General features: G+C 38.4%; 1 protein-coding gene across 1 annotated transcript in view; it reads left to right on the top strand.

Annotated features, from left to right (window-relative positions):
* opcml (opioid binding protein/cell adhesion molecule-like) overlaps positions 1-13,595 on the top strand; it is a 185,386-nt gene that overhangs the window by 97,221 nt on the left and 74,570 nt on the right. The window contains exon 3 of the mRNA XM_077505823.1: positions 13,176-13,301. Within this exon, the coding sequence (XP_077361949.1) occupies positions 13,176-13,301 (126 nt within the window). The remainder of the gene's footprint in view (positions 1-13,175; positions 13,302-13,595) is intronic.

Genomic DNA, 13,595 nt, shown 5'->3' with positions numbered 1-13,595 from the left:
ATTTTTTATTTTTTATTTTTAGAGAGAGCTCAGAATTGTTCATTCGGTAGTCTTACCGATTCAACGTCTGATCATCATTGCTCTCGCTCTCTCTTTTTTTTTTTACGTGTATGTGTGCGTTTTTGTGTGTGTGCGTGTGTGCGGGGGTGTGCATGTGCGCGTGCGTGCAAATACGTGTAAATTTATACTAATTAATTCACCTAAAACCTAATAAAAATCCCATTACCCTTCACCTTAACCAGACACTTCAGAGTCTCGCCAGAGTCGTGAGGTTCAAACAGTCAGGAGACCAGAGAAAAGGTCAGAAAAGATAACAAGAAAAGAAAAATATATCAAAGTAAAATCCAGCACCAACCAAACACTTCCTGCCTTCCCCATGGCTACAAAATCAAAATCTTACTCCAACCCCAGAAGCCTCTAAATTCTAACAAATTAAAGAGATCTCAAGAGACCAGAGGAAAAACTAAAGAGAGGAAGGAGGGAAGGACAGATGAGGCAGAGTGAGATCCACAGAAACCAGTACATCCAGTCCATCAAAGTGAAATCCAGCACCAACCAAACACCTCCTGCGTGGTTACAAAACCAGAGTCTTACGCCAACCCCAGAAACCTCTAAATTCCACCAAATTAAGGAGATCTCAAGAGACCAGAGGAAAAACTAAAGAGAGGAAGGAGGGAAGGATAGATAAAGCAGAGTGAGATCCACAGACACCAGCACCCACCGATTCAACGAGCAGTGGGAGGGAGAGGCGAATTCTGTTTGAATTTCAGTAACTGTGGTGGTCGAGTGGTTAGGTTCTTTGTCCAATAACAAGGTTTTAACTATATATTCACATAACTTGACTAAACTAAAAACAACAAGAATGCATCGAGAATCACGACACCCCAAGCCCTCCTTGGGCAGCAAAGAAGCACAGAGAAACAGTGAGCAATAATCCGGCAAAATATACACAATTCTCAGACTCTTATATAGCCAGTCAATCAATCTCATTGGTTGTGCCTAGACATGTGAGTACCAGTACTGACATGGAATTCTCTGATTGGCTGTTAACCCAGTTGCAGATACTAATTGCCACCTACTAATTGCCACCTAATTGCAGATACTTCCTGACATCAACAAACATCATGTAGCATAAAAGATTCCTGACATCACTTAGTCCAGACATCATATAGCCTAAAATTAGTTGAAACTGGATGCTGTTACATCAATACCCAAAACAGACACGTAACGGGTCGTGAACCCTGGCGCACGATCATGAACTCTACTCAAATTTAACCCAGGCGTGACCCCAGACATGAGACAAGACCCAAAGATTACTCCTGCATGACCCAGGTCATGACACGTGCAGTTCTATCCATCCATTTTCTTCTTCTTATCCAGTGTCAGAACATGGGGGCAGTAGCTTTAAACAGGGAAGCCCAGTCCTCCCTCCCCCCAGCCACTTTATCCAGCTCTTCAGGGAGAATCCCGAGGCATTCCCAGGCTAACTGGAAGAGATACTGTAGTCTCGCTCCCAGTGAGATGTGGCGGAACACCTCACCAGTGTCATGTGCTGAGGTTGGATCCCAAAGCGCAGACACAAATAAGGTTTTAGCTATTTATTCACATCGAGAGCATTTCTCAGACAGCTACTACAGACAGTGAATCGATCTGATTGGTTGTGACTAAGTAAAGGATTAAAGATTGACATCACCAAGCTCTTGACATCACATAACATCACCTGGTTACGTCAGTTCAAAACAGATACCTGTTACATCAGTACATAACAGACACTTGACCTCACGGTCATGAACCCAACTTAACAGGTCATGAACTCAAACTTAACCCTGGCGTGACCCAGACATGACAACCAGGAGGTATCCTAATCAGATGCCTGAGCCACCTCATATTGCTCCCGTCGATGCAGTGCAATGGAATGGAATGCTTTATTGTCATCGCATGTGGGAGCCAGCAGAAGATGTTGAATTATGTTTGTGTTTGCATATGTTATGGTGGATGTGTGGGTGTGTGCGTGTGTGTGTCAGGTGTCCCTGCAGATAAGCATGTCCCGTTGTTATGGGGGAAACCTTCAGTCCGTGGACACAGAAGGCAGGGGAGAGGTGAAACAAAGCGTCCGGCAGCATCCCTTCCAGAAGAAAGTCCAGATAACGCCTGTTTTGGGAACAGGCTTACAATAGACCTTGAGATTTTGCTGGAGCTGATCAAAGGGCAATAATTAGCTGAATTTGGCATTGAATTTTCCAAGATGATATGTCAACACCTCCATGTTGTTTACAGTGTGCACAGTGTCATAGTGTCACAAGAGTTCACTGGCCACCTGAGTCTGAGTCTTGGCCGCTTGTCGACACCATCCAGAACATCGGCATCTTGTTCACTTCCAATAGAGTTGCTCCCGTCGGCTGACTTTTACGATAGATCGGAAAACTGCCAACTCCAAACAGCAGGATACCTGTTATCAGAATTCCAATTACGTTGATATCGTCCACGTCCTCAGTGGACAGAATAGATAGGCATACCATTTTCCATTTGTTGCAGGAATCCATGGTGTATCCAGCTGCAAACGTCCACTCGGGGCAAGCAAGTTCTAATCTCATTGAGAAAAAAAATTGTCAGTAGTGAGATATCAGCTGTCCAAATCAATGGTTAGATTTGGAAGAAATGTAGGAGGCTGGGATAGTAATTTAGACACAGGACAACGTTAGATGTTGCAGGGAGCATGAGCCTTCCGTCAGAGCCAAGCAGAAAGACTGAAGAACCGGCTGTACTCTGAGCCCCTTCCAGATGGCTGAGCTTCTCAACCTAACTTAGGGAGAGCCTGGACACCCTGCAGAGGAAACTCATTTCAGCCACCATCCATCGATCCATTTCCTTAGTTGTGTACAAGACCAAATTGTCCAATCAGCTCACATTATTGAATAGAAAGTCCCGCCTTTCCCGAGCAAAACATTGTGGAGCAGTCCCGGACTGATACTATGGAGAACTCCCTTGAATCAATTCCAATTATGATTCTGGCTATTGCCAGGTTGTCAGACATCAACACCACAAACAAATTATATTGTGGCATGTTTAAAAAGACTTTGACACAATTCACTTATGCTAATGTCTATTAAGAAAGACGGTATGGAGAAGTCATGAACATTACGAGGGAATAATAATTATACAAGTTACATCAAATATTGATTATTGCCCAGATATGCTTTTTAACTCATTCACTCCCAGCCATTTTCACAGAAGCAGTCCCGTTCGCTCCCGGCTGTTTTACTGGATTTTGACTGATTTTACAAGGCCCACAGAATATTGTGTTTTATGGCTATAAAAGCATGGACCTATCAAAAGAAAGATTAAAGTCTCTTCTTTCATCAGGAAAAAAAAGTATGTTTCTATCTGTTTCCGTTTTGCAGCAATTAGCATTATAGGAGAGCTAAGTTTCATCAGTTTTCACAAATCTATTTAAAATTGTGAGTAAATGAGCTATTTTTCTACATGGCCCTGGTTGATCTCCTTTGTTCTGCTGCCATCTGCTGGCCGTTTGTGTAATAACTACCATTTCTGCAAGCGTTCTTTGCAGTTGAGAGGCTGAATCAAAGCCTTATGTATGCTCTAGCAGCATAAAACAAAAACAAAAACAAAAAAACATATAAATACGTCTTTGGGGCACTTAGAACATTAAAAAAAAACGTATTTACACATTATTGGGAGCAAATGAGTTAATTGACTGAAGTAATCCATACTTTATTATAATGGACTGACTACAGGTCATTTTCCTGCATGTTTTTCATCTGAGCTGTATTCTTATTTATTTATTTTGTAGCCTAGCTGATGATTGAAATTTTTCGGATTTGTCTAAGGCCATGTTGGTTAAAGCTCAAAACTGGCCCGGCAACTATAGGATTTGTTTCACAAATTCAGCTGCCTTCCAGAAAAACAAGAATTTTGTAGGTTCAAACCCAGAACTGTGCCTTTCCATGAAACTTGTCATTTAGGTTAGCTGGATCAGCGCCAGCTTCCATGTGACTCCGAAAAGAATACGCTATATAGAAAATGGATGGAGGATTCTGCTCTGACTGTAGACGTGATGTGATTAATGATTTGTGCCAAATTCCAACTGTTGTTCTATTCATGTAGTCGTGTTCATATATTATGAATATTTACAGATTTTTGAACATTAATGACCCCATTCTTTCATATTTTCTACTAGCTGTAATTGTGTGAACACTAATTACGTTGTCAAGTGGGTGTATAAAAGTACAAATTGTTTTTTCATTGCTTTGATTTTTTTAAGCCATTGTGTAATAAATAAGAAACCAGAAAATCTCCTTTTTCGACTGGAGTCACCAAAATCAACAAGACTCAAAATATAAAAGCAAAAATATAAAAGAAAACAAGACCTGATTATGTCTGCCACCACCATGTCAGCATTTTTGATGCTGATCACAAGTTTGGTCATCATACTCCAACATTTGGTTTCACTTCAGCACTGGATTTATTACATTGGGGTGAATCCTGGAACAGCAGATGCTGTGTCCCACATGAAGAAGCAATTATATTGAGCTGAAAAGCTTGGCACTTTGAGGCAGGGTCACTGCTTGTACCGTTTATCAGCCAGTGGAAAAACTAACCTAATTGTATCCACCAAAAAATGAGCCACATCCCTGAGGGGTTTTATCATACATACAGTACACCCCCAAGCAAATACTAAAAGGCCTTTCTTATTCTTCCTATTAGTTTGGTTTACATGTGTAGTATTGATATGCTGTTAACACAAAACAACTGATTTAGTCTTTACAGCTCCTTTTGATGTCTATTCTTTGAATTATATGTGGCCTTGTATCATCGATCATGACATGATTTGTGCATGCTCTCAACTGGGACTTGTTTTTTGTCTGAGGTTTAAGCAGCAAGATACGGCAACTTCCACGCTCCCTATTCTCCAAGCCTGCACCTTTTTTGGGTTGGCCCCCGCCGCTATTGGAAGCTGGCTGTGTTGTATACGTCTCGGTGCAACAACCTCAGTCCTGCATGGGACGTAGCCTACAATAATATGTACCTTAATTTCCGCACTATAAGGCGCACCTAAAAGCCTTCCATTTTTTCAAAAGCTGACCATGCGCCTTATAATCCAGTGCGCCTTATATATGGATTAATATTGAGCCGCAACAGGTCTCGCTGTCAATACGCTACGGTGACCCTGCACGATCGGCAGAAGATCCCGCCATCTTGAATTGCTAGCTAATACTAATACTTTACTTCAGAGAAAATAATAAAACAGCTGTTTATTCATTTTGGGAGTGAATGGAGTTGTCAGAAAGCGGGTTTGTACTCTATTAATAAAGTTTGACTGACATTCCCTTTAGCGCAGCATCATCTAATGGATGCATAAAGTAACCTCAGCCTCTACTGCCGCGCCTTATATATGGAAAAAGTTTTAAAATATGTCATTCATTTAAGGTGCACCTTATAATGCCTTATAGTGCGGAAAATACGGTACATGCTCAATGCCAACTGGTTGTTCACAAGTTCACATCAACAAAGTACGGCTAAATGGGCGAAGGAGTAAAATTTTGGCTTAAAATATCACCCGGCACACAATTGCACCTGATCTCGCAAATGCCATAGACTACATGCGGAAACGTTAGAAATGTCCAGCTCGCATTTGGTATGACAGCAACAAAACTCTGCTTTAACTGAGGAAGATTATCTGAGCTGTAATGCCGGAAATCCTGGTCAAGGGCAGCAAATAAGAACTCCTTCTATATATGCACTATGACAATCTATGCAAGAAACTATCCAGATTTTCCTGGTCCATACCTTGTTTGGAGGTATAATTTGAGAGTGAAATCAAGAACTTTGGAATGACAGCTCATGACACAGGAGTTTCCATCTGGTAAAATTATTCAACTCCCATCTGGTTACTTTTTTCTTCATTCATAATTCTGTAAATTAAATCATGCCCTCTAAATTTCTAGAGGCTGTAAAACATGGGTCTCAAACTCCGGTCCTTGGGACCTGCAGTACGGCATGTTGTGGATGGGAAACATATAGGTGTGTTGGAGGAGAGAAACATCTAAAACATGCAGATCTGTGGCCCTCGAGCATCATAGTTTCAGAACTATGCCATAAAACCATTGGAGGCGCTATATACATTTAATTTGCTGATGCGTGCTTTGCGGGCCAAGTCCACGTTGATATCAAAGTTGTCCGGCCTGCAAGCTGGAAGTTGAACATGTATGGTTTAAATTTAAAGTGACCTCAAGCCTTGGGCATATTTCTTTTTTTTTCTTCCCTTACTCACCACCATGTCCAAAAATTGTGTGCATCGGCAGCAAATATCTGTGAGGTAAACAAACTTAGTTCCTGGTGGCGCAAATAAGGTTTTCAAATTATTGTGTGAATGCTGAAAGCTTTTTTGGGCAGTAAAAACTCCCACATAATACATCGACACCGTTCCAATTTCAACTTGCTTAAAATATTCACATCAGTTTTCGCACAATTTTACGTCTAATATCAAATATTCTTCATTCATTTGCACTGGGACAGACATTCAACTTTCCACCAAATCCAACTTTCTATGTCCACCTCCACACATAAATCCCACGTTCTGGTTACTGCTGCAGTGGCCCAATTGGTAAAGTGCATTTGTCCAGTAACCAGGAGTTCGTGGGTTTCAATCCCACCTCCGAATGTACATTGCATATGTGTCCGTGGCCATTACGCTTTATGTTAGAGATGTATACCAACAGATTATCATATGGGAAATGCAGTATGATTTCACTTAAATGCTTAAATGAACATACAGTTCTACATAAATTGCATTCAGCTTCAAATCCCGGTTGGACCAAGTTTTATTCCAACTTCAATTCCATATAATCATTGTTTAATTATTTAACTTACATTGTATTTAATGTCATTTCATTGAAAAATTGCACACTGTCCCTTTAGTGCTTTTGTTGCTTTTTGCACTAGGGTACATCTGTGTAACCCAAAGCATCTCTGGAACGTACTGTTTCACCCCGCTACATAGAGATGTTAGGTTAGGTGCCAATAGCACATACCGTAACAGAATTACTTTTTTTTTTTTTGTACACCATAGTTTAATAGTGCATTAATTAGCTGCTGGGAAACATAACGTGTCTGTAAATTGCTAGTTTTGTAATGCGTTACTCCCAATTCTGCCAACAGAAAATAGCCTCAATAAAAGTGTTATTTTAACCACATCTGCAAAATGATCTGAAGTCATCCTAACAATCAGCAATCACCAATTTGACACGCCGCAATAATACTTAACACTAACACAATTTGCTAACAGTAACATTAAAAGAGTGACAGTAACTAGAAAAATATTTCTGTCGGGCTGATCTCTCTATTAGCATCATGTCTGCTAGCCAGCTACCTTAAACATACTTTCTGTTCAAAGACACCTTTCTTTTACATCTGCCTGGATCTTTTCTGTCAGAAAATTGTGAAGAATGAATGGAGGCCGCTCATTTATTCGGTAGCCATTTTATTTATTTATTTTTTGAACTTGATCGACTGTAATGGGCGCAGCACCATGGCTGTACAAACATGAAGATTGATGTCTTGCAAGCCCCAGTCAGTCACATGCAGTAGCAGTCCCAGTGGCAGGACAGCTGTTTTATTTTTTTATTTTTTATTTTTTTAATCACCCGGCAACTGGCATTAACAAGCTGGATGACTCACCACCTATCCAGCACACATGCTTGCACATTTAATGTTGCTTTGCAGTGTGTGGCAAAGAGTGGGAGAGCCTGCTGCTCTGCCTGTTACTTCTGTTTTGTTTTGTTTACAGGCTTTTACTTGCATCATTGGCTGTTAACCTTTTTTTTTTATTTTTTTTTTAAATTTATTTATTTATTTATTTTTTACACATAAGTCTGAGAAAATATGCAGGTATATTCATAAATTCTGTATACTTCAGGCTCAGCAGTAAATTTAATGAATCAATAACAACCATACTGCATGGGTTTATTCCACAGTCAAAAAGTAGGTTTGATTTGTATGTAATAAAATGTACATTTTATTTTGTATATATTTATATATTTTGTTTTATATAGAATTATTCTATATAGCTTAAGTCAATTTGCATTGCCTCCCTGAGACCTTTTGCATGTAATGATGATCTTGGTTTTTAGGGAAACTAGCAATATTAGACCCTGAAATAATCTGGTCCTTGAAAACAACTATTTTTCAGTTGTATAGAGTTAGACACTCAAATGTCACCAATATACCCTGTGAAATGTGGTACTTTATTTAGCTTGCAGCTCTAGTGCCTGATGATCCCTTAATTTAATTAATCTGTTTGCTAACCAACCAGTGACCCTTGTGAGGAATAAGCGGTTCAGGAAATAGATGGATATTTACTAACCAGAAGGTATGTTTGATACCACTTTTTCCAGTCCGATACAAACAGTACTCAATTTTTGAGTACCCACTGATACCGATACCAAGTAATTGATACCACTAGTAATTTTGAGACATAACATTTCTATTTAACCTAATGACATTTAATTTTAAAGAAAGACTTTTTTTTATTTCTGACAAAAGCCAGGACAGTCTCTCTATAATACCAAATTAACACTTTGACCGCCGAAAACATTTAATAACGATTCGTAAAATCACGATCTATGCCGCCATAAATGTAAAATGACGTCAACTACGTTTTTTGTTTGTTTGTTTGTTTGTTTGTTTTTAAATCAATGGGCAGTGCAACCTAAGTGCAGCGCTGCCTGGTCAATAGGTTGTGGAATCAAAAACACTCACTAACTATGGCCAGCAGATGGCAGCATTGTATCTCTTTTCAATGGACTGCCGGTGTATGAAATTACAATGAAGCTTGACGAAATCTGATGAAATCTGATTAAATAAAACTTTTTCAAGGATGATGCGAATGATCAAAGCCTTAGTCATATTAAAGTTTTTTTTGTTTTGTTTTACAATACAACCGTTTTTGTTGTTGTTGTTGTTTTTTTCAATCACAATGTTAAGTATTTCATATCAGCTGATATTGATGAATCTAAATTTATCAGATTTTAAAGGGTTAAAATCTTGATGATGATAATAATAATAACCAAGATGACAAAAATAGCAATTAGAACAAGTGCATCATTAGCCAACGTGTTTTTCGCTGACTTGACTTGCAAAACTGCCTCAAAATAACCCGGGCTTCCTTGCCTCTGACGTTTACTTCACATATGATTTATATCAATGGACAGAGCAACCAATAAAAGTCGAAATACACCATAATGTGAACATTCAGCACGAAGTTAACAGAACACCCAAATCATAACAATGACTGCCCACTTTATAGCTGAACCAAATGTCGTCATCGGTCTGGACACTGCAACGAAGGTTTGTAATCCAAACAGATGATATCTTCAATGATCTCTTTCTTGAATGAGTCTATTTCTACTTTTAATTTAATTTAATTTAATGTAATGTATCCATGCAGTCAAGCATGTCACATTGACGAGGGAGAGACACACTTTTAAATGACTCAAAATGATTAAATCAAATTTCCCAATGCGGCAATATGACCTTCTTTAAAAAAGAAAATGACACAAAAAGCAATAATAAAAGAACAAAAGTTTGGCTAATGATGCCTCAGAAGATAAATTGTAAGCTTAATGTGATCTTCAAAGTTTAGGCTTTATGTCATCTGCTCAGAGATCAATCTTCCTCAACCTTTTAATGAGTGGAAATCTGGAATCATGTCCTTACCTGCTATCGGAATTGACTTTCCAGTGGTCTTTCAACGGTTTCTGAAAGTTTGCATTCAATATCTGTTTCTTTTTCCTAAGGTCCATTTTTGAGGTACAACCATGTATTACATATAACTTAGAAGGAATTAAGTGTAGAATTAGATATATATTAATCTCAATGTTTATTGTTTGACCCATGAGGACCCTTTTGCCAGAGGCGGTCACTAAAAATAAAGCAACATAGAAGCTGGCTCAGGGGATATCTAACAATCTGGTTCTTAAATGTTAATTTAATTTTGTCACTCTGCTAAGGCTGCGTTCAAGTGTCCTTGAGTAAGCGCCAGATACATGTTTTACCTCTGATACTGTGAATGAAGGCCCCCACTAATGTAAATAAATAAGGCACTATTGCAAAGTCCTTTGTGTATCATAAAGATGTACATCATTTTTAATGAAACTAGATGTTAATAATAATAATGATCAGCACGTGACCCTTGTGAGGATAAGCAGTTAATAATAATAATAATAATAATAATAATAATAATAATATAGTTAATATAGTTAAGGTTAATAATAATAATAATAGTAATAATAATAATAATAATAATAGATCTGTAATTATAATCACCATCATTCAATCATCAATCATCATTTTTAAACAAAACTGCATGATGGTAACATCCGACGGTGATTCTTGCAGTTTGTCTGTATAAATGCAATTTGTGGGCGCCAATCTCATCTCTCCGAGCAAAGTCTTGTGCCACAACATCAGCAAGTCAATTTGCTTCCACAATGTCAATCACGGCGCGCTCCACAAACTGTCCTGGTTTCAATGCAAATGAGGGAGGCCACTACGATTGGCCATCCCATAACGACACCTTTTGCTAAGATAACACCAATAGAAAAATAAAAGTCAACCTATGCCTCCAGTTAGACTGCACTTTGCGCTAGACTTAGGCTGGGAATGTAAATAGGGCCTTGAAGTCATATTCAGTCATCTGGACAGCAGGATAGAATGGGGACTTTAGAACAAGATGACAAACTTGTGTTCTGTGGTTACAAATGGTATATATATTACTAAATCTTAGTTACGCTGTTGTATGCAAATTAAGTCTCTGCATTTCATTGTAGTCCTTGAAAAGAAGTTATACAATCACATACAGTATATTGATTGGTGTATTTGTATTTCATTTGATTTTACAGTGGGACCTCTACTTAAATTCTTAAGTAGAAAATTTTGTAAGTAGAGACGCATTTTCCATGTAAATGCCCTAATCCGTTCCAAGCCTCCCAAAATTCAGACACAAATGTTTTATAAAGCATAAAAATGCATCAAAACATGTAACAAATACATGTTACAATTAGATTATTGCACAATAAATGAGAGTTGTACATAATGTAAAAAACAAAGAAAAGAGTAAGGAATTTTAACTGCTGTCCTCTTCGTTTTTGCCCTCTTTGGTTCATGTTCTCTCTCAGAAGTGTTTTTGCATGTTTTTTTGTAAAGAACTGATCAAAGGCTGTTTGTTTTTTTAAACAATCACATCATCAGGTGAGTGATCGCCCAAATGGTGAACACTTTTTCTGGGTGATTCTTTTCAATAAATTCCAAAACTTGATGGAAACTTCAGGTACGGCGAGGCATCTTTTTCCAAAAAAGGCCCGTCTTGTCGCAATTAAAAACTTACTGTGCAGCGTAGCCTTCATCAATCACAAATTGTTAGAATTTTTGCACAAATTCGTCAGCCGTTAGTTAATATATTTATGTAAATCAAAAACACCTCATGGCCCGAGGGGCGAATGACGAGGACGCTACATAGACACAGTTCTATTATGTATCTATGGTCACAAATGGTAGAGGTCCCTCTTAGCCAATGGGATGCCAGGAAGATGCCAGTAATAGCCAATGGCAGAGCAGTTGTAAACTCTGGGAGCTGCGAGTATCAGGCCATACTGTATTTTTACCTTTCGTATCCTGAAACTTCTTTCGTAACGAGGCAATATTTTCCTGCTGAGAAGTTTCGTAACTTGAATATTTCATATGAAGGGCGTTCGTAAGTAGAGGTACCACTATATTTATTTTTCAAATTCATTTCATTGTGTTTTCTATACAAAATGTGCATTTTGAGAACAAATTTAATAGAAAATTGCCATTCATTGGCCATTAGTAATTTGTTTTTTTTTTTCCTGCCAAATATTGGAATTGGCATTGGTCTGTACTTCGTTACTCCATTAAATTGGATATATCAAATTATGTATACAAGTGAATATAGTGTGATTTCAGCGCAAGTGATGAGCAGCTCAAAAACATGAAATGTCAAAATGTATTCAAACTTGGTCACAGTTTACAGTCTATTGGCATCACTGGAACAGCACGCTTCTGTCATCTCCTACCTCTCTGACGTCACCATTTCACTTTTATCAACAATTCTAAGTCCTACACTTTCCCTGTCATTCAAGGAGTCCCCCAAGGTTCAGTTCTCGGCCACCTCCTCTTCACCATTTACATGCTCCCCCTCGGACAAATCTTTCACCACCACGGACTACAGTTTCATTGTTATGCCGATGATACTCAACTATACACCTCCTCCATCCGTAACCCTGTTATCATTATGGATTATTCTTCACATTCCATACCATATCACAAAAATGTCCTTTTTCCACCTCCGCAACATTGCAGGCCTCCGTCCCTCGCTCTCCCAGACCACGGCTGAATTGCTCATCCATTCTTTTATCACTTCCAGACTTGATTACTGCAATAGCCTCCTCTTTGGACTTACCTACCTATCTTCTTCAAAAACTGCAATACGTTCAGAACTCTGCTACCCCCATTCTCCAACAGCTTCACTGGCTCCCCATACAGCACCGCATCCAGTAGAAAGTTCTTTTACTCCCTACCTAGCTGATCTTCTCCAGCGGTCCCTTCACTCTGCCGATTCCACCCTTCTCACACCCATCACACAGCACCGTAATTTGGGACACAGATCCTTCGCCGTTGCTGCTCCCACCCTCTTAAATTCACAACCCATTAGGAACACAGACTCACTCAACCCACCTGTTCAAACTGGCTTTTTCTTAATCTCATTGTCTTTAATTATTGTTTTGTTGTCATGTATACTCTCTCCTGTGTAAAGCGTTTGTGTGTCCAAATAAGCGTTACGTAAATTCAATGAATTATTATTATCCTTATTTACATCTACAGTCGCTTAGATATCATATGTACATTTTCTCCGTTCAATTCTGTTTTGACGGTTGTCAAAAGGCAATTTTGCCAATGATCCTAATCAAGGAAGTCAGTCGTGTAACATAACGGGTCACTGAATTTGTCATCTATTGCTGTGTTGAGTTCCGAACCATCAGTTATTTTTAGCTTCATTAATTAATTTACTTTTTTTACCCTCTGCTCACATGCCATTTGTTTAGTAGTCAATCGTAACCATTTACTATTTCTCTTCTCAGTACCGGCCAGGATCACAAATATATCAAAGGACATCACAGTAAATGAGGGCAGCAGCGTCAATCTCAGGTGCTTTGCGATGGGTCGGCCAGAGGCGAGCATCAAATGGAGGCATCATTCCCCAAGAGGTAAGATGTCTTTACTGTATTTAATTTATAATGTTCCAATACTCAGTTTGGTGATAATGGCAGAAAAATCAAGATGTATGCGCAGTGAAAAAAAAATAAATAAATAAAAAAAAAAAAAATATATATATATATATATATATATATATATATATATATATATATATATATATATATATATATATATATATATATATATATATATATATATATACTATCCTTGGCTTAAGTTCATGCTGAGTACTGAGTTCTAGTATTTTTCAGCTTTTCCAAAGTCAGAAAAAGCTCCATGCCTGT

This window comes from Festucalex cinctus, chromosome 18 (genome assembly GCF_051991245.1).
Source record: "Festucalex cinctus isolate MCC-2025b chromosome 18, RoL_Fcin_1.0, whole genome shotgun sequence".
Taxonomy (NCBI): domain Eukaryota; kingdom Metazoa; phylum Chordata; class Actinopteri; order Syngnathiformes; family Syngnathidae; genus Festucalex; species Festucalex cinctus.
Note: the sequence above shows the minus strand (reverse complement) of the source record. Positions and strands in the feature narration are given on the sequence as shown.